Below are 22,722 nucleotides of genomic sequence, written 5' to 3'. Positions count from 1 at the left end.
CAAACGCACAGATCACGTTCAAACAAAAGAGCGCAACGTCAGACTCACAGCTGTTTCAACAGCTCAGTGATCCCAGTCACGTAATCCTCATAGCAGGTATATATCGTGTTCATAATTACATTAGACCTAATCCAATCATAAATAGAACTTATATTTCCAATCAGACCAACGACCAGGAAAGGAATTTGACTTCGGCATTGTGCTGTTGTACACACTGATATATATATATATAGGATATCCACGTTTCGTGTTGTGTTTGTGCTATAGATTGAAAATACAACGTCTGATCTGCTGTCACGGAGAGACTTCTACTGCAGTTACAATGTTCGTCTGATTTTTGCGCGCGTGTTTAGTAGTACTCGTATATTACGTTTGACATTTGGAGCCCGGTTTATTCGGATATTTGTGAAACTCAGTAAACGAGGCTGGTTTATAAGGAACATAAAATAATGAGTACTTCAAGGAAACGAAAAAGGAATAATAATATAATTCGTGTTGGGAAGGAGAAAAGACAAAAGATACAGAAACAACCAGGAAACGAAAATAAATCTGTTGTAGATGAACACGACTGGACGTTAAGAGAACTGTACAACACGACGAGAAACAAGAAAGGGAAAGTTATAACAGGTACTATAGGGATTACTATACACACTGGATTTTAGCAGGGCGGAAGGAAGGAAGGAAATGTTTTATTTAAAGGGAAATTCCTGAGTTTGCTGCATTATAAGATGTTTCCGACTAATAAAATAGTTATACGATTAAACTTACATATTAAATATATTTTCTGGTCTAGAATATCAGTGTCTGTATATTCAATATGTTTCGGGTCGTCTTAATATGTGTAAGAAGCCCAAACTGGATTTTGTCTTGAAATAATTTCGTACGTACGAAAAAATATACTTTAGGAAATAAAATGGAATTTAACCTAGTACAAATATTAGAACGATCAGAAACACGTTTAATATACAGCCACTAATATGTTATGCAGGTAAATATATTTGATATGTAATTATAATCGTTAAAAAGTCTCTGTTAGTCGATAACATCTTAAAACTTGCAGCAAACTCAGGAATGTCCCTTTAACGACGCACTCGACACGAAGTTTATTGGTAGTACAAATAGAGAATACTACATGAGTGGCCGTTAGATACCATTTATCTTAAACGAGTTGTTTTAAAATGTATCTAACGAGCATGGGGCGGGACGTAGCCCAGTGGTACAGCGTTCGCTCAATGCGCGGACGGTCTGGGATCGATCCCCGTCGGTGGGCCCATTGGGCTATTTCTCGTTCCAGCCATTGCACCACGACTGGTATATCAAAGGCCGTGGTATGTACTACATTGTCTGTGGGATGGTGCATATAAAAGATCCTTTGTTGCTAATCGAAAAGAGTAGCCCATGAAGGATCGACAGCGGGTTTCCTCTTTCAGTATCTGTGTGGTCCTTAACCATATGTCTGACGTCATATAACCGTAAATAAAATATGTTGAGTGAGTTGTAAGATAAATGGTATCTAACGGACACGAATGTATTATTCTGTTTCTTACATATCCTCAAAAACCAGGTTTTAAGCAAATTTTAACATCTTTTTCGACTAAAAAATATGTACAACCATTTGCACTTGTAGCTGACTTACGCGTCACAGACACATGATTGTCAGGTTAACTATACATCACAATATAATCGATTTCCACAGTCTTGTTTTTCATTGGATGGATGATACTGGTGATCTAGTCCTCACCTAGGAGCAGCCAGTCGTATGTCTTGAAATTAACACACGTACCTGTGTAAACAAGTATATTTTATAAAAAAATAATGAATGATGTTCTCACAAACGGGTGTGTAAGAAACCCAAATAACATCTAGTTGGTTCAATGTCTGAGGTGCACCGAACTTTTGATAGAGCAGTTAATACCACAAGTCCTGTCATTGGTGATAAAAGTTACAGTGTTTGTAGTGTAAAATTTTTAGTTTCATCTAGGAAATAAATGTATTCAATTTTATTTCATCTAGTACCAGTGTCAAGTAGCCTAGTGTTTTAAAATGGGTACTTGTAAAACTACGTTCTACAATATTGTGCAAAACTAGGGGTGTTGTAAAAACATAAGCCGTGAAATGTTCTACTTCCTTGAATTAATACGTTGAGACAGGGGTTGTAGTACTGATATTAATGGGTCATAGTTTGTTTGAAATATTACACAGAGGTTTTTTTTTTAACTTTGTCGCCTATGGTATTTTCTTTGGTATAGTATAACCTACATGGGGTCGAGTTTATCCCAAGTACTCTGTCGTTTGAGAGCTAGACGGACATTTGGACATTTATAATCGCTCTTTCTCTTCCACACACACATACATACTTTCAAACGCAAACACACACACACACGCGCACGCACACACGCACGCACGCACGCACACACAAAGCACAGACACCCCTTAACACACACACAGACACACACAGACACACACACACACACACACCACACACACAAACACACACATACACACATACACCAAACGCGCGCGCACACACACACACACACACACACACACACGTACTCGCACATGCATATGTATACATATATTATTTAGCATACTTTTGTGTGTATAGCTTTAATTATGTATTGTTTATGTATATAGAATAATACAATGTACAGCAATGATTCAAGGCCCCAGCCTTGACCTTGCTTTTGTTTCTGGGGTCAATAAACAATTTTTTTAAAGTGAAATTCATATAAGTATATATGTAATTTAAAGCTTTCTCTTGAGCTAGTGATATTTGTATGTAAAGATAATATTAAAACATAATATTGTTTACCTGTTATTATTATTAGCTAAATATTTTATATATAAATGTTAAGACAACAGGGTCCAGTTAAATATTATCCATTTCCAAAACGAAGCTAAACAAAGATATAAAGTAGAAAAATGTATTTATTTTGGTAAGAACAATCTTAACAAATTCTTCACAAAGTGGTCAGTGTATATATCTCTCTTTGAATAGACCTAACTTTCTTTGTGCATCTTCTTGTTCCCAGCGGTCCACATATTAATAATTTAGATATATTAGTTTCTATATATAACTTCTTTTTAATATTTATGTACGGCGTTCATAGAATTGAAAATAAGGATGAAGTGTGTGTAATTTGTTTGTGTGAGAGAGATTGATTGATATTATATATACATGTATGTGTGTGTATATATATATATATATATATATATATATATATATATATAGAGAGAGAGAGAGAGAGAGAGAGAGAGAGAGAGAGAGAGAGAGAGAGAGAGAGAGAGAGAACGGGAGAGAACGGGAGAGAGAAAGAGAGAGAGAGACAAAGAGAAAGAGAGACACACACACACATACATACATACACACACTCGCACACACACACATCGACACACACATACACACACACACACACATATACATACACACACAGGTGTGTTTGTATGGGGGGTGGAAGCCAGTACCCTAAAATATAATGTGTTGCTTTATTATTTTGATGTACACAACCCATGTTCATCTCAGAGAAGGGAGGTTCGGTACGTAGCCCAGTGGTAAAGTACTCGGCTAATGAGCGGTCGGTCTAGGATCGATCCCTGTCGGTGGGCCTATTGTAATATTTTGTTCTCGTTTCAGCCAGTGCACCACGACTGTGTTTATGTGGGATGGTGAATATAAAATATCCCTTGCTACTAACGAAAACAAAACTTTACGGATTTCCTCTTTAAACCGGTCAACGTTACCAAATGTTTGACATCCAATAGTAGCCCGAGTACCCTGACTGTAAGAGCGCTAGACGGACATTTGGACAGTTATATACGCCCCAATAGTAGCCCGAGTACCCTGACTGTAAGAGAGCTAGACGGACATTTGGACAGTTCTATACGCCCCAATAGTAGCCCGAGTACCCTGACTGTAAGAGAGCTAGACGGACATTTGGACAGTTCTATACGCCCCAATAGTAGCCCGAGTACCCTGACTGTAAGAGAGCTAGACGGACATTTGGACAGTTCTATACGCCCCAATAGTAGCCCGAGTACCCTGACTGTAAGAGAGCTAGACGGACATTTGGACAGTTCTATACGCCCCAATAGTAGCCCGAGTACCCTGACTGTAAGAGAGCTAGACGGACATTTGGACAGTTCTATACGCCCCAATAGTAGCCCGAGTACCCTGACTGTAAGAGAGCTAGACGGACATTTGGACAGTTCTATACGCCCCAATAGTAGCCCGAGTACCCTGACTGTAAGAGAGCTAGACGGACATTTGGACAGTTCTATACGCCCCAATAGTAGCCCGAGTACCCTGACTGTAAGAGAGCTAGACGGACATTTGGACAGTTCTATACGCCCCAATAGTAGCCCGAGTACCCTGACTGTAAGAGAGCTAGACGGACATTTGGACAGTTCTATACGCCCCAATAGTAGCCCGAGTACCCTGACTGTAAGAGAGCTAGACGGACATTTGGACAGTTCTATACGCCCCAATAGTAGCCCGAGTACCCTGACTGTAAGAGAGCTAGACGGACATTTGGACAGTTCTATACGCCCCAATAGTAGCCCGAGTACCCTGACTGTAAGAGAGCTAGACGGACATTTGGACAGTTCTATACGCCCCAATAGTAGCCCGAGTACCCTGACTGTAAGAGAGCTAGACGGACATTTGGACAGTTATATACGCCCCAATAGTAGCCCGAGTACCCTGACTGTAAGAGAGCTAGACGGACATTTGGACAGTTATATACGCTGTCATTACAGCGTATATCTGTCCAAATATCCGTCTAGCTCTCTTACAGTCAGAGTACTCGGGCTAATCCAATAGCTGATGATAAATAAATCAATGTGCTCTAGTGGTGTCGTTAAACGAAATAAACATTAACTTTAACAAATGACTAATCAATGACTGGTACTTGTTGAATGTTTGGGCAACAATTCGCTGCGTGTTGACCCACAGTTCCACTCTTTATCGGAAATCAGCTCTCTTTGTGTATGCTTTGTGCGCCCCTCGCTCACTAAAGACTGTTCCCCCAATCAAAATATCTTTCCTACAGAATAGAACAGAAGAGAAGAAGAGAACAGAATTTTATTTACGCTCAGATCACCATACTGCCTACCATAGCATCAAGGTCGATAACTCTATGAAAAAAAACCCTCTAATTCTTCCCATAGGGAAAACCTTTTTTTTTAAATTCTGTTGAATTTACTACAAGTTATTTATTTCTGTGCAGATTGTTTTGTAAATTACACACACAAATAGGTGTTGTTGTTTTTTTGTTATTTGCAAAACACTTTTACTTTTCTTCGTACGTGAAACCAAACTGAAATTATTTACAACAACAAAAAAAAAAAAAAGTAAGAGGATAGGACAGACTATACTATTAAAGGGAAATTCCTGAGTTTGTTGCATTGTAAGATGTTTCTGACTAATAAAATATTTCTACGATTAAACTTACATATTAAATATATTTTCTTGTTTAGAATATCAGTGTCTTTATATTCAATGTGTTTCTGATCGTCTAAATATTTGTAAGAAGACCAAACTGGATTTTGTCTTCAAATAATTTCGTACGTACGAAAAAACAATATTTTAGGAAAAAAGATGAAATTTAACCTAGTACAGATATTAGAACGATCAGAAACACGTTTAATATACAGCCACTAATATTTTATGCAGAAACATATATTTGATGTGTAATTACAATCGTTAAAAAGGCTCTGTTAGTCGACAACATCTTAAAAAGTGCAGCAAACTCAGGAATGTCCCTTTAATTTGATTATTAGCCTATCATGTACAGGCCTCATTAGCAGACGTCACGCATATTAGTGATCCAATGCCAGTCATCATTAGGCCGATATTCGATAGTAAGATACATGCTCGGTCTATCAATAATGTATAGCTACGCTGTTGCTTACGACGACGGAATTTGCCCTTGACAGTTGCTAGCGCCATCAGTAGGAAAGAAATGTTTTATTTAGCGACGCACTCAACACATTTTATTTACGGTTATATGGCGTCAGACATATGGTTAAGGACCACACAGATTTTGAGAGGAAACCCGCTGTCGCCACATAGGCTACTCTTTTACGACAGGCAGCAAGGGATCTTTTATTTGCGCTTCCCACAGGCAGGATAGCACAAACCATGGTCTTTGTTGAACCAGTTATGGATCACTGGTCAGTGCAAGTGGTTTACACCTACCCATTGAGCCTTGCGGAGCACTCACTCAGGGTTTGGAGTCGGTATCTGGATTAAAAACCCCATGCCTAGACTGGGATCCGAACCCAGTACCTACCAGCCTGTAGACCGATGGCCTAACCACGATGCCACCGAGGCCGGTCCATCAGTACGAGTGCCGATAGATAATTAAATAATCAGTCAAATTGAATCTTAAGCCGACGCCACACGGTACGAGTGCTTTGTACTTTTACAAGAAATGCCGATTAACAAGGAAAACATTACGATTTCATCGGCTGCTATTCATTCGGGTATTCTCGTGGCTATTCTTGTACGAGCCACTCGTATTGTGTGGTGTCGCCTTTAGTGTGTTGGTTAACCCATTATTTTTTTTCTTCACATTAGTGACTACTGGTAGGCTATTAATGAATGAATTACTGGTTCAAGCTCCTACATTTAATACGGAAACATCTATAGTCCTTTCCATCCACTACGAATTTTTTTTTTTTTTTTTAAATGATAATAATTAGAAGAAAAGTTAAAATGTTTTGGAAATAACACCCCGTAAAAAAAAAAAAACCCCATTAACCCCCCCCCCCCCAACCCCACCCCGAAACCCTCAGCCAAAACACATTATTTTTGTGTGCAATTTAGAAAACAATCAGCTAATTAAAAACAAAGAAGTTGTAGTAACTACCACAGTAAGAAAACGACGTTCCCTGACGGGAAGGAAGGAAATGTTTTATTTAACGACGCACTCAACACATTTTATTTACGGTTATATGGCCTCGAGCATATGATTACGGATCACACAGATATTGAGAGGAAATCCGCTGTCGCCACTTTATGGGATACTCCTTTCGAGTAGCAGCAAGGGATTTTTTATATGCACCATCCCACAGACAGGATAACACATACCACGGCCTTTGATATACCAGTCGTGGTGCACTGGCTGGAGCGAGAAATAAACAAATGGGCCCACCGACGGGGATCGATCCCAGACCGACCATGCACCAAGCGAGCGCTTTTCTAGGGAAGGACTACAGATCAGGGCCCCGTTCCACGAAGCGATCTTAGCCCTACTATTGTCGTAAATACCTACCATCGAGACCTAAATATTTTCTACGATCGTCAGCCCGTTCCACGACGCGGCGTAGCTTACTATGGTCGTAAATTACAGTGAAAATTTACAATTGGTACGAGGCAGTTGTAAGCCACTAACGTAGCTGTCAAATGGCAGTTAGATGATGATTTGATAATTTTCTAAGAAGGATACTAACTCTTTGTGTAAAAATGGATCTAATATATACCAAATACCTTTTATGAAACTGTGATCGATGAAAAACAGTCTAGGCCTAACGACCTTCACAAAAAAATAAAGGAGATAACTCTCATGTCTTATGCATTCGGCAATTATCGCTTACCGAATAAATTGACAAAGTTACTTCATGGTTGTCCCATTACCAATGAATACATCCAACATGTTCCGAAAAGTCGGTACACAATTTATTATTTAACTAATTCGCACGTCTTTGCAAAGAATCTATTAATAATTAAAGGAGCACTTACGACTACCATATGGTTGCTTTGTGGAACGGCTGTAAAGTTTACGGTGCCAGTTGTAAAACTCACCTTAAATCACTACAATTAACCTTACCTACAATTCGTTCGTGGAACGGGGCCCTGAGAGTGACCCATAAGAGCAGTTAAAATTGCAATAAAAAAAAAAAAAAAAAAAAAAAACCTTTGGACTGTTTTGTGCAGAGGCGACACGATTTTGAATATGTTAAAGGTTCTGTCGTTCAGATTTAATTATAATTCAATCTGCATATGACGAGAAATAAGACTGGGTAATCAAATCTAAAAATTTGCTGCAGGAAAACTAGCAATAACGTGTCGGATATTTCAGGGATCCCCCAAAATAGATTATTTACATATTGCTACGCTACTTCGTTCTCGCTGTTTAGTTCCGAAGCAGAAATAGGGGATAATTATGCTGTATTTGACTGACCATTTGCGGGCCGTTAATGCTGGTTTTACTGAGACAAACTGAGTTTTATCGGCCACGCGTAGAAACTAAACAGCGAGAAGTAGCGTATGGATATGTAAGTAGGCTCTTTACTAGGGGAATCCCCCAAATTTCCGACATTTTAATTCTGGTTTTTTTTTTCGCCGCAAATGGAATTGATTAGCCAATCAAATTTCGCATTATATGCAGAGTGAATTAGAATGCTGGGCTTAGTTCAGCCAGACCGAGCAGAAAAAAAATGGCGACTAGACTGGTTTATGCGCTTCACGGTAAATCAAATGGTCACGTCGGGAACCAATCAAATAGTTCGCAAATGTCCGCGAAACGTTTGCTGACTGAACTTGGGGCTGGTTTTCCCGCCGCCGCAAATGGATTTGATTAGCCAATCAAATTTCGCGTTAAAAACAGAGTGAATTAGAATGCATGTTCTTAAAAAATTTGTGACGTAAATGCTGTTTAAAACGCCCGTGTGACGTCACGTTAGTGCTGCTGACAGGAATTCCAAAGTAAATAACAAATGTATTGTAAACGTTATCGATCAGGTATCGCTGTGGTTATTCAGAGTAAGTGAAATTTGCAATAGTGGTAAGCATATCGATAAAACACAAAACCAGATTATTAGCAATAGTAGTATTACACATGAACATACATGTATATATTTTATATTACTTGCGCTATAATTATTTTATACGGCGGATGGCTTTGAAACACGATAGGAGTGATACGATTTCTGTTAACACTGTTCTATCTGAAAAATTAATATTTATTCTAAACATTTTTTTAAATGGATTTATTGAATTAGAATGGGCATAACTATGTTGTATTTGACCTTTTGTAGACGTTAATGCTCCTTTTACATAGAAATAGCCCAGTCGGCCCACCGATATCGATATCAGATCGATCGCGCATGAAGCGAGCACTCTACCACTGGGCTACATCACTCCTACTAAACTCAGTGAATACACATCGGCCTCGTATTCAGTACCCCGTCGGTGGGCCATTTGGGCTATTTCTCGATCAAGCCAGAGCACCACGACTGGTATATCAAAGGTTGTGGTAAGTGCTATCCTGTACATGGGATGTTGCATATAAAATATCCCCTGCTACTAATGGAAACATATGGCGGGTTTCCTCTCTAAGACTAGGGGTAAAGCGATCGCTTGATGCACGGTCGTTTTGAGATCGATCCCCGTATGTGTTATCCTGTCTGTGGGATGGGTCATATAAAAGATACTTTGCTCCTAATGCAATAATGTAGCGGATTTCCTCTCTAAGACTATATGTCAAAATTACCAAATGTTTGATATCCTATAGCCGATGACTGATAAATCAATGTGCTCTAGTGGTGTCGTTAAACAAACACATTTTTTTTAAACTCCAAGACTATTTCGAAATCATCAAATGTTTGACATCGAATAGCCTATGATTAATACTTTAACGAACTTAAGTGGCGTCGTTAAACAAAAAAAACTACGTTTTTTTCAACTGATTTAGAACCGCTGTACTAATATTCGTTTCAATTATACTTATGTCCTTGCTTATATCAAATTAAGGATCAAGCACGCTGTCCTGGGCACACACTTGAGCTATCTGGGCTCTCTGTTCAGGACAGTGGGTTAGTGGTTGGTGGTTAGTGAGAGAGAAGAGGGTGTAGTGGTCTTACACCTGACCATTGAGTCGTTAAAACTCGCTCAGGGTGGGAGCCGGTACCGTGCCTCGAACCCAGTGCCTACCAACCTTATGTCCGATGTCTTATCCACTGCACCACCAGGGGCCTCAGTATACCAATAAGAGAAAACTAGTTTAAATACGACCGTCGTGGTCTCATTTGTTGTTTGTTTAACGACACCAATAGAGCACATTGATTTATCAGCTATTTTGACATATAGCCTTGGAGAGGAACCCTGCTTCATTTTTTTTTCATTATATGCACCATACCACAGACAGGATAGCACATATCACGGATTTTGATATACCAGTCGTGGTGCACTCATGGACATCTTTCTGGTAAATGTCAATGCATCTTCCCAAGTACTTGAAAGTTTGTTGTATTAAAAAAAAAAAAAGTTTTTTTTTTTTTTTTTTTAGGACCAGACACGTGGTCACTGGTCTTTAAGTTGGCTGCCGGCAACAGACAGTCGCCAATCGACATCAAAAAGGACGATGCGACCTTTGACCCGGAACTCGCCAGTAAGCCACTAGTGATCCGGTACCACCCGGAAAAGGAGCTTGGGATACTTAACACCGGGTTATGCTTCCGGGTCGACATCAAAGAAAAATCAAGTATGTGAGAACCTGTCGCGCGGTCAGTCTAGGATCGATCCCCGTCGGTGGGTTCATTTGGGCTGTTTCTCGTTCCAACCAGTGCACCACGACTGGTATATCAAAGGCCGTAGTATGTGTTATCATGTCTGCGGATTACCTCTCTAAGACTGTTTCTGCCTGCCTGCCTGTCTCTGCCTGCCTGCCTGCCTCTTTCTCTCTCTCTCTCTCTCTCTCTCTCTCTCTCTCTCTCTCTCTCTCTCTCTCTCTCTCTCTCTCTCTCTCTCTCTCTCTCTCTCTCTCCCTCCCTCTCCCTCTCTCCCCCCTCCCCGCCTCTCTCTCTCTCTCTCTCTCTCTCTCTCTCTCTCTCTCTCTCTCTCTCTCTCTCTCTCTCTCTCTCTCTCTCTCTCTCTATCTGTGCATTCTCTCTTTCTCTTATCTCCCTCTCTTTCTGTCATCAAATACCGATAATTTATGATGCGCTAAGGTGTCATTAAACAGAAATTCCCCATTGGGTTGTTTCTCATTCCAGCCAGTGCACCACGACTGCTATGGCAAAGGCCGTGGTATGTACTATCCTGTCTGTGGTGTGGTGCATATAAAAGATCCGTGCTATTAATGGAAAACTGTAGTGGGTTTTCTGTCTATGATTGTATCAAAATGACCATATATTTGACATCTAATAGTCGATGGTTAATAAATCAATGTGCTCTGGTGGTGTCGGTAAAGAAAACCAACTTTAAACAGAAATTTCTTCCCTTTGTTTTCAGCGCTGGAGGGAGGCCCGTTAGATTCTGTATACCGACTGGAGCAGTTCCACGCTCACTGGGGGTCGGGCGCAGAACAAGGATCGGAACACTTAGTGGATGGGCAATCCTTTCCTGTAGAGGTAACTTCATAAATTAGTCCCCCCCCCCCCCCTCTCTCTCTCTCTCTCTCTATCTCTCTGTCTCTGTCTCTCTCTTTTCTCTCTCTTCTCTCTCTCTCTCTCTCTCTCTCTCTCTCTCTCTCTCTCTGTCTCTGTCTCTCTCTTTTCTCTCTCTTCCTCTCTCTTTCTCTCTCTTCTCTCTCTCTCTCTCTCCTCTCTCTCTCTCTCTCTCTCTCTCTCTCTCTCTCTCTCTCTGTCTGTCTGTCTGCCTGCCTATCTGTCTCTCTGTCCGTCTATGCGTCTCTGTCTCCCTCTGTCTGTGTCTCTTTTTCTCTCTATGTCTCTCTGTCTTCCTGTCTCCCCTCTCCCCTGTCTCCGTCTATCTGTTTCTGTCCCTCTCTTTCGTTCAGTTCCCCCCTCTCTTCATTACTTCCCTCTACTCTCATTTTCTCTTCCTCCACTCTTTGTCTCTCTGTCTACCGCTACCTCTCTCTCTCTCTCTCTCTCTCTCTCTCTCTCTCTCTCTCTCTCCTCCGGTTCCCTCCCTCTCTCTCCCCACTCCTTTCCCATCTCTTTTTGTCTATCTCTCTCTCTCTCTCTGAGCTGTATCAATCTGTCTGTCTGCCAAACTCTTGTCTCTCTTAATCGTATCCCTCCTCTCGTCGTTCTCTCTTGCTACTACCATCCCTCTCTTCTCTCTCTCTCTCTTCTCTCTCTCTTATCTCTTCTCTCTGTATCTGTCTGTCTTTGTCTCTCTCTCTCTCTGTATCTGTCTCTGCCTGTCTCTGTTTCTCTCCCTCTGTCTGTCTCTGCCTGTCTCCCTCTGTGTCTCTCTGTCTCTCTCTGTGTGTCTCTCTCTGTCTCTTCCTGTCTGTCTGTCTGTCTCTGTGTGTCTCTCTCTGTCTCTGCCTGTCTCTGCCTGCCTGCCTGTCTGTCTCTCCCCTCTCTCTCTCTCTCTGTCTCTCTCTCGCTCTCTGTCTGTCTGTCTGTCTCTCTCTCTCTCTCTCTCTCTCTCTCTCTCTCTCTCTCTCTCTCTCTCTCTCTCTCTCTCTCTCTCTCTCTCTCTCTCTGTCTCTCTCTCTCTCTCTCTCTCTCTCTCCCCTCTCTCTGTCTCTCTCTCGCTCTGTCTGTCTGTCTGTCTGTCTGTCTCTCTCTCTCTCTCTCTCTCTCTCTCTCTCTCTCTCTCTCTCTCTCTCTCTCTCTCTCTCTCTCTCTCGCTCTCTCTCTGTCTGTCTGTCTCTCTCTCTCTGTCTCTGTCTCTGTCTCTCTCTCTCTCTCTCTCTCTCTCTCTCTCTCTCTCTCTCTCTCTCTCTCTCTCTCTCTCTCTCTCTCTCTCTCTCTCTCTCTCTCCTTCCACTCATTGCAGTCTCTCTCCGTTCCCTTCTTTCCTTTCTCTATGTCTCTGTCTATCTCTGTGTGTCTCTCTTTTCACATTCCTTTTCATTTTATAACTGTAGTTTAAAAATATGCCGAGGTGTCATTAAACAAAACAAACTTTAAATTAACAAACTTTCTTTCGTTGTCAGCTCCATTTTGTTCACTGGAACCAGAACAAGTACTCGAGTTTTACTGAGGCTGTGAACAAGGATGATGGACTGGCAGTCCTCGCCGTTTTCTTAAAGGTACACTCTCACATTTCTTTATCAATGGTTTGTGTTCATGATGCTGCATCGCACACGAGTACTCTGCCGTTCGAGAGCTAGATGGCCATTTGGACTCGTATAATCGCTCTCTGCCGTCAGAGATAACTAACTCTACAGCGAAAACACGGAATAGCAGCCTACCACACCGCTCTAATACAACAATAACCCCATGTTTGACGTTAAATACCATTACATTGATCATTTCGAGTTCGCCGATAACAAATATTTAACATATTAATCAATAATACTCACACTACAGAAAGAAACCCTACAATAGCCCCTTTCAATTAATGTTCCGGTTAAATATGTATTAGCCTGGAATTGCGCATCATGATTGAATCTTTAACGAGAAATCGGGCCATAGCTTAGAAAACGGTTAGAGAATGCTCGAGTTAACCCTTATTATATTATTGACATTACTTGTCGAGAAAGAGACAAAGACGGCGTCCCAAGTAATTCAATAAATACGTCTGTGTAATCTATCTGTCAGTTCTTAAAGGGACATGCCTGAGTTTGCCGGCATTGTAAGATATTTCCGACTAATAAAATACTTATACGATTAAACTTATATATTAAATATATTTTCTTGTTTAGAATATCAGTGTCTGTATATTTAATGTGTTTCTGGTCGTCTTAATATTTGTAAAAGCCCAAACTGGATTTCGTCTTCAAATAATTTCGTACGTACGAAAAAATAATATTTTAGGAAATAAAATGAAACTTAACCTAGTACAAATATTATAACAATAAGAAACACGTTCAATATACAGCCACTAATATTTTATACAGAAAAATATATTTGATATGTAATGACAATCGTTAAAAAGTCTCTGTTAGTCGATAACATCTTAAAAATTACAGCAAACTCAGGAATGTCTCTTTAATCGTGTCATGTGTCACGTGGATTTATTCTATAGCGAAATGTGCAACCAGGGCCCCGTTCCACAGAGCGATCTTAGCCCTAAGATCACCTTAAGTGCATAGCTACCTTATGCACTAAGGTGATCTTAGTGCTAAGATCGATTCGTGGAACGGGGCCCAGCTCTCGATATTCTTTTATGATCATTTTGAGAGTTATTAATAAATTATAACAACACGTGCTAAAATGTGTCCATTATATATGCGGGGCGGGACGTAGCCCAGTGGTAAAGTGTTCGCTCGATGCGCGGTTGGTCTAGGGTCGATCACCGTCGGTGGACCCATTAGACTATTTCTCGTTCCAGCCAGTGCTCCACAAACTGGTGTAACAAAGGCCGTGGTATGTACTATCCTGTCTGTGGGATGGTGCATATAAAAGATCCCTTACTGCTAATCGAAAAGAGTAGCCCATGAAGTGACTTGAAAATTGAACTTTATTTCGGTACACTCAGGCCGTCGAACGACAGCATATGAGGAATGATTGTACAATAGTGGTTTTCAGTGACAAGATGACAACAGGAGTTCTTCGTAGAATATATACAAACATAATTCAAAATAGAAGACACATGGTGACAAGACATTCAAATATAGCAGAGATATTTTTACAAGTCAGTACTTTTAACAATCTAATTAAAATTAGCTCCACTATTACATGTGGATCTAACAGCAGCCCGTTGGAGCTCATGTCCAGTTGACCTTTCATTCGACCAATCAAAACCTTACTTGCAAAATCATGCCAGTGATTTGAAAAGAATTTGAAAACATTCGGGTTTATGCCGAGGGTATACGAAATAATTCGGGTGAATTACGAAACTAATTTCAATATAAAATTTTATATAAAATTCGTTTCAAGACGAAAAAAACCCCGTGATGGTATAGCCATAAAATCTGTTTCTGCTAGTATACAATCCAGAGTTTATTGCTGCACTTTTCCACCTGTTTTTTTCAATGTTGAAATAGACCAACAAGTTCGCCTGTTGCATAAATAGTCTCGCCCGATATTTTTAGAATTTGTATGCTCCCGAATAACGTTATAAAAGGCGAAGTGTAATTGGTCGATATTTAAATTGTTATACTTCCTGCCCCGGAACCATCCACTGGCTATGTCAGAGGCTGGATCCGTGGTCGGCGTGCCTGAATCTTCATTGGATATGGGCACGTTAATAGAGTTCCCATTCCCATAAATTGTTATTTATAGATGAAATGTCACCTGGACATGGGAGTCCATGCAATGCTGTTAGATCTACTGGTGAGGTGGAGGGGGGTGAATTGTTTTTTTTACCAACATGACTACTCCATTACCCATCCCCCCAAAACAACAAATAAAAAACCCCACCTCAGTAACAACAACATCATCAATAATAACAACAACAACAACAGCAGCAGCAACAGCAGCACCTGCAATAACAAGAACAAAATATCTCAAATTTCATTCATTCATTTATTCATTCATTCTTCTTCCTTATATATAATAAAGTAATGTTTTCTTAAAACCATAAGTTTAAAATCTCAACGTATCGTCCATTATTCCTTATATCAAATGTTATGCAGACGCAAATAACAAAATAAGGTTGTATTACAATTTTGTAATTTAAGCTCTAAAAATACATTATTATGTAAATAATTGTTATGTATATCTGGGAATGTATGTTTGCACACGTGTATATATATATACTGATGGAAAGAAATAAAGGATCACACAGATAGCAACCAGAAATAATGACTGCATCAAAAATCAATTCATATTGTCATAAGTTGACTGGGAAGATATAGGCAGCACATTCAACACTACAGACATTCAATCCCACATTACAACTTGGTATGAAATACAGACTTTATTACGCTAGTTGTGAATTAAATTTGGTTTACAATTTGATGTGTCCCCTTATTTCTTTCCATCAGTATATGACGAAAGACACCCCACCCATGACATTGTCACACTGATCTGGGTTAATAACATAAAAACTGATTTTCATTATTTCATACATTAGGTTGGCAAGGAACACGCCGGGTTCAAAGTTCTCACAGAAAACATGGAGAGAATCAAGTTCAAGGACACGTCCATCCATCTTAAAGACGACTATTGTCCAGATTGCTTATTACCCAGTAAGATCACAATGTAGCATGATGGTCCGACCTTACAAAGCCTGTTTATGTCTTACATGCGTGTAACTACGTATACAAACGAGAACCCCCCCCCACCCCCCCCCCCCCCCCCCAAAAAAAAAAAAAAAAAACCCAACCCCAAAAACCATGATAGTTAATACATGTTTTGGCCGGGACCGGCCTCTCATATCGACTCAAGCAAGTTCGACACAACGGTGTTCGACTGTATTTACCATGCTTAACCGCCTAACGCATGCGTTTAAGATAAACAGGCTTTCGTAAATTCGGCCTATGTTTTAGTTTAAAAACACAGAAACTATGCAGTTAAATTTCATCTCCTATATTTAACACATGGTCAGTCATAACAAAACGCAATTTCATCAACTTAATTGTTTACCTTTATTATTTTTACCTTTTACCTTTATTATTTTACCTTTTTATTTTTAAAGCATAAATCTCAGCTGAAGATTCACAAACAACTGTGGTCATCGGCCATTCTTGCTGTAACCGGAACCTGCCGGAAGTGGTTAGGGGTTAGGTGACGTAACTCTGCCTATTTTTCTCGCGAATTTCTAGTAGAGGCTATAATAGATAATAAATAAAATGCCATCGCTAAGTACTCTTCTATATCACGATTTCAGGTAGTATGTTGTTTAAAAAAAAAGCAATTCGTTTGTATTTTGATACAACATTGACTGGCAAATCTTGTCATGCCAGCAATGCTCCAAAAACGAATAATATATAAATTATTATGCTACACAAAAGCCATTCCAAAGTCTCAATTAAAATATTAAAATAAAGGTTGTTGTTATTCACCAGCAGAATGGAATATATTTTACAGTATACCTTTTAAATGCGTTAGAGATACAACTTTACGTTGGTTTCAATATAAAATTCTACACAGAATTCTCGCTACTAACACTTTTCTATATACAATACATTATATTAATTCAAATAAATGTACCTTTTGTAATCGTATGCCAGAGATAATTGAACATTTATTTTATGATTGTTGTTATGTTAAATAATTTGGGAAAGATATTACAAACTGGATATTCAATACGATAGGAGAGTGCATAATTATAGATAAACATATTGCCATTTTGGGTCTGCTTACGAAAACAAATACATATGCAATACATTGGTTAATTATTAACATAAGATATTATATTTATTCCATGAAAATACAAAAGCAAAAATTAAACTTCTCTGCCTTTTTTAATTATAGTTTTTACTATAATTAAAGAAAAGTTGGAAACTGAAAAATGTATCTTATTTAAAAATGGTGATTATGAAGATTTTAAGACAAAATGAGAGCAATGATATAATTTATTTCAAACATCATAAAAGTTTATTAAATCTATCAAATATTGAGAAATATTTATTTCCAAAATACCTTCTTCGCACTTCTTCACTCACCTTTTCATAACACTTTTTTTAAAATCAATATTAATTCCGTACATAACATATTTTCCTTTTTCAACAAATCAACAACAAAAGCAAACAAAGCAAACAACAAACAAGACAACAACTACAACAATATACATAAAGTGTGTGGATTATATCTATTCGCGTGTATATATTTTGCCATTTATACGTATGTATATAAAACTATGTATACCATATGTAATATAAACAAAAATATTGTGAGACAGTGAGCTCAGGGCACCCCAACCCTTACACTGCCATTTTATATCCTGGGGACAATAAATATTTTTATATAGCAAAGAAAGAAAAAAAGCAACGCCACCCGTTGTTTGAACTAATCGTTTTGTTTTGTGTGTGGGTTTTTCGTAAATAAAATGTAATTCAACTTTACATTGTTAGAGACAAATAAAAATAAAAAAGGCAGTACTTTCAAATCGTAATTACGACATCGGAGATGAATTTCATTATTTATTTACATTTATTATTATTATTATTATTATTATTATTACTATTATTATTATTATTATTATTATTATTATTATTAAAATAATTAAATGAATCGATGCTTATCATGGTTCTGTCAGTCTAAACCAAATTATATATATATATATATATATATATATATATATATATATATATATATATATATATATATATATATATATATTTTTGGTTTAGACTGACAGAACCATGATAAGCATCGATTCATATATACATATATATATCATATATATATATATTATATATATATATATATATATATTATATATATATATATATATATAATATTATATTTGGTTTAGACTGACAGAACCATGATAAGCATCGATTCATACATATATATATATATATATATATATATATATATATATATATATATATATAGATATATATATACATGTATATATGTATATATGTATGTATATATGTATGTATATATGTATATATATAGTAGGGAAACCTGAAATATTAATGTTAACATCAACTATTAGACTCAACATACATTTTGACCACAGACATCCTAGTAAAGAACGTTCTGGTCTGTTTATCAACACTCGGAAAGACATTCCATTGTTTGCACATGCATCACGCAGTTGCCCCGTGCACGTGCGTGAGGTGTCATTCTCGATATTGACAATTTCCAGGAAGGTCCATTAATCACTGAAGAACATTATGTCTGTAACTCTTTTTCATTCTGTTGATCATACAGTTGTTATTGTTTTGGTTTTAGTCATTTTTATTGTTTGAATTTGCAAGTTACTGATAAAAAAGCCATCAACTTTAAAATTTCACTTCTGAACCCAATCATCCTTCAAGATCTTTGGTGGTCATAAAACCTACAGTAATACTGAACTACCGGTTGTAATGTTTGCCCAATTAATTCACTATTATCATATAACCATGTTATATATTATTTAACTCTAAATGTGAAGATGTGTTTCGAATAAACGTGGCTTTGTCTCGACTAGCACTAACAAACTCCATACACTTGCAGTGCCCAACTACTGGTATATCAAAGACCATGGTATGTGCTGCTCTTTCTGTGAGAAAGTGCATCATGAAACATTCCTAGCTACTTATGGAAAAATGCAGCGAGTTTCCTCTCTAAGACTACATGTTAGAATTACCAAATGTTGAAACATCCAATAGCCGATGATTAATAAATCGGCGTTCTAATGATGCCGTTAAACATTGACGCAAACTTTATCTTTGACTGTATCGACTGTAGTAACATATGCATTATCTCCCCTTCATCACCAGACGACAGAAGCAAGTACTGGACATATCCGGGATCTCTGACCACGCCCCCGTGCTACGAAAGCGTCACCTGGATCGTTTTCCAAGAAGCTGTGGAAGTATCGGAACAACAGGTGTGTAAATCAAATAATTATGAGAACAGTTACTATACTGACAAGGGTCCCCATGTTTTCAAAGCGCTTCGATAGTTTCGAAAATATATGGCCAGACCAATACAGAGTTTCCAAAACGTGGTGCCGATAAAGAAATTTATAACAGATGGAGCAGAGATACGTTACGTGTCAACTCTGTTCTGGACGAACGAGCCAGCGTAAGTCGATACCTGTGCCCATGACAGGCGTGCGATACAGCAGCTTGCTCTGAATGTGCACGTTAAGCCTTATGGCCTGACCTGACCTGACCTAACCTGACGCGCCAACCGTAAGGGTTCGTAGTATATGTTCAAATCGTATCTTTACACAAGACAAAACCAGAAGGATGCCACGACAAGGTCGTAACTACTGTAAGAAGAATGCCACTGTCCACGACGATATAGCCTAAATGTAATCTCGCTGCGTATGACCAGTTTTGGACAGGAGCTCTTGTGATGGTATTGAGTCTCTTTCTTTCTTTCTTTCTTTCTTTCTTTCTTTCACTGTATCTGTCTCTTCTCATGTCAACCAAGCCTACGTCTTTCTTTTCTGCGACTCTATCTCTGTCTCTCTATCTATCTGTCTGTATGTCTGTCTATCTCTGTCTGTCTTTCTATCGGTCTCTCTCTCTCTCTCTCTCTCTCTCTCTCTCTCTCTCTCTCTCTCTCTCTCTCTCTCTCTGTGTCTATCTCTGTCTTTCTCTGTTCGTCTGTTTTATGTATGTATGTATGTATGTATGTATGTATGTATCTCTCTCTCTCTCTCCTCTCTCTCTCTCTCTCTCTCTCTCTCTCTCTGTCTCTCTCTCTCTCTCTCTGTCTCTCTCTGTCTTTCTCTGTTCGTCTGTATTTATGTATGTATGTATGTATGTATGTATGTCTCTCTCTCTCTCTCTCTCTCTCTCTCTCTCTCTCTCTCTCTCTCTCTCTCTCTCTCTCTCTCTCTCTCTCTCTCTCTCTCTCTCGTGAAAACATTCTGTACACAGTCCATTTGCTTTTAAAATGCAATTTTTTTTTTTTTCAACGAATAAACAACAATAAAACCAACAACGAAGTATTCACCTTTTAATCTAATGGTATGATAATTATGATGGCATGATTAAGGTTTACAGTTGGTAGGTACTGCGCTGCAGCCATGAATTTACCACTTTGTATTTTCAGATTACTACTCTCCGAGGACTGCGTTGTGATAAATGTGACGTAGACCCCATCGTGAATAACTACCGCCCACCACTTCCGGTCGGATCGAGGACAGTTAGAGCATCTTTCGAATAGCTATGACGTTGGATTCCATTCTTGTTACCCACTGCATGGTCATAATCAGATGATACAGATTATATATAGATATATACATGTAGTATTTATTCAAGGGATAGTTTGACAAATCTGTGATAAATTTGTTTAAATATTTGGTTAATTTTTGCATTGCTGAATGCATCATTGTGCTCCATTTTTGTGTAATATGCCCATGAAAAATGCCTATCTGCAAACATCTTGCAAACATATTTATTTATTGTATATTATTATTATTATTATTATTATTATTATTATTATATTTTAAATTGTTATTTATTTTATTTTATTTTAAGTTATTTTAAGATGTTTCAGAAACAGTCGCACAAGGTTGGGGACTTAAAATTACTATTTTACCCGTGGAAAAAACAATCCAATTAAGAGGACTGATCAATTGCTCGCCTAACAAATTTTATGGAATGATTTAAGATATTACCATACTGATACCATGTAATTTTCATGCTAAGGTGATCCAAAAATCGCTCTCCTTGAACTAACCTCAGGTGAGTGATGGGGAGCGAGAGTGATAGCTCTCCTTAAGAGGGGAGGTTTCATTTTCAGCTTCCTGTTAGGGGTTGAATTTATGTACCTGCTAAAATATACGAAAGCTGAACGACACAACTATTTCCCATATCGAAATTTTTTGTACCTGATACTCGATATATATACTTTCTTAAATTGGAAACCTTTTAATATTGAAATTGTTTATGAAAAACGCCATGCCATCCCCCAGTCTGTTAAGATATTTTCTGGAATATACCTTTAAAAATATACTGAGAGAAGGCGATAAGAGAACATTGATATTGATTTTAAACTTTGTTATTGTTTAACGACACCATTAGAGCATATTGATTTCTTAATCATCGGCTATTGAATGTCAGACATGTGGTAATTTTCACATAATATTTATTATAGTCTTTGAGAGGAAACCCGCTACATTTTTCCCATTAGGGATCCTTTATCCTTTATATGCGCAATCCCACAGACATGCAAACACACACCACGGCCTTTGATATGCCAGACGTGATGCACTGGGTGCTGTGAGAAATAGTACAATGAGCCCACTAACGGGGATCGATCCCAGACCGACCGCGCGTCAAGTGAGCGCTATACTACTGGGCTACACCCCGCCTTCAATGGTATCGGAGACTAACAATCAAGTTAAATTCACTATTTGTATTGTACTGTCTGTATACAGTACAAAGGTGTAAAGTACATTAGATCATTAAATGGCATTAATGTGGAATTGACTGCCAGTAGCACGGTTTACTTCCTGACACTATGCATGAGGACTTTGTTTGCTGTCCAACTTTTCCGTTAGTGTTGGTGTCGTGACAACATATGCATATTTGTGGAAATGTAATCAAGATTGTAATCATGATTACGGGACAATGTTTTCGCAATCGTAATCGATTGCTTTTAATTTTCTTGTAATCGTAATCGTGACATTCTAAAGTAATCGTAATCGTAATCGATTACTTTTGTTAAGTAATCGCCCTATCTCTGGTGTGGTCCCTTATTTCTTTTTGTCAGTATATTATTAAAATGTAGTAACTGCTTGGCTGGAAGTGTGCTTGTGTATGTGTGTGTGTGTGTATGTGTGCGTGCGTGCGTGTGTGTGTGTATGTGCATATACGTATGCATGTATGTGTTTTATGTGTGTGTATGTTTGTGTCTGTGTGTGTGTGTGTGTGTGTGTGTGTGTATGTGTGAGTTTGTGAGTGTGTGTGTGTGTATGTGCCTGTGTGTGCGTTTGTGTGTGTGCGTGCACGCGCGCGCGCGCGTGTGTGTCACTGTGTGAAGGTATATTATGTATGTACAGATACGTCAGTTTGCTGCTGATTGTAGTGTGGTTTTTAATTAATTTATTTTAATGATCGATGAAATTCCTGAGCAATACAAATCTTAGCTTTAATTTCATCACGACTTTGTTTAAACATTTACTATTGTTATTTTTTTTATACAACGTATTTTGGTCTAGTTTTTACTAGATTTAATTTTTGTAAAATATTATACTGTTTTGTAATAACACTATGCATTATATTTGAGATTGTTTTATTAATATCAATGGCGGATCCAGGTATGTCTGACAGGTTAAGGGACGCAACTCTT

The 22,722-nt window shown here is 38.4% G+C and overlaps 1 protein-coding gene across 2 annotated transcripts; it reads left to right on the top strand.

Annotated features, from left to right (window-relative positions):
- The first annotated feature begins 384 nt into the window (after positions 1–384).
- LOC121390020 (carbonic anhydrase 7-like) lies at positions 385–22,275 on the top strand. 2 transcript variants are annotated; one of them, XM_041521716.1, is made up of 7 exons: positions 385–627; positions 10,293–10,487; positions 11,237–11,355; positions 12,861–12,956; positions 15,887–16,001; positions 19,191–19,300; positions 20,479–22,275. In XM_041521716.1, the coding sequence occupies exons 1-7, from the start codon at positions 450–452 to the stop codon at positions 20,590–20,592; spliced, it is 927 nt and encodes a 308-aa protein (XP_041377650.1). In that variant the 5' UTR covers positions 385–449; the 3' UTR covers positions 20,593–22,275. The 2 variants fall into 2 exon arrangements, with proteins under 2 accessions (XP_041377650.1, XP_041377651.1); XM_041521717.1 differs by lacking the exon at positions 385–627 and adding an exon at positions 8,636–8,767 and having other exon boundaries at positions 20,479–22,274.
- The last annotated feature ends 447 nt before the right edge of the window (positions 22,276–22,722 follow it).

The sequence above is a fragment of the Gigantopelta aegis genome, chromosome 15, assembly GCF_016097555.1.
Source record: "Gigantopelta aegis isolate Gae_Host chromosome 15, Gae_host_genome, whole genome shotgun sequence".
Lineage (NCBI taxonomy): Eukaryota > Metazoa > Mollusca > Gastropoda > Neomphalida > Peltospiridae > Gigantopelta > Gigantopelta aegis.
This window is presented reverse-complemented; position numbering and strand designations above follow the sequence as displayed.

Bases quoted from the DNA above. Each gene is read 5' to 3' on its own strand.
- LOC121390020 (XM_041521716.1), top strand. From the start codon at position 450: ATGAGTACTTCAAGGAAACGAAAAAGGAATAATAATATAATTCGTGTT. The intron at 628-10,292 runs GTACTATAGGGA...TTTTTTTTTTAG, and splicing joins GAAAGGGAAAGTTATAACAG to GACCAGACACGTGGTCACTG. The intron at 19,301-20,478 runs GTGTGTAAATCA...TTGTATTTTCAG, and splicing joins TGGAAGTATCGGAACAACAG to ATTACTACTCTCCGAGGACT.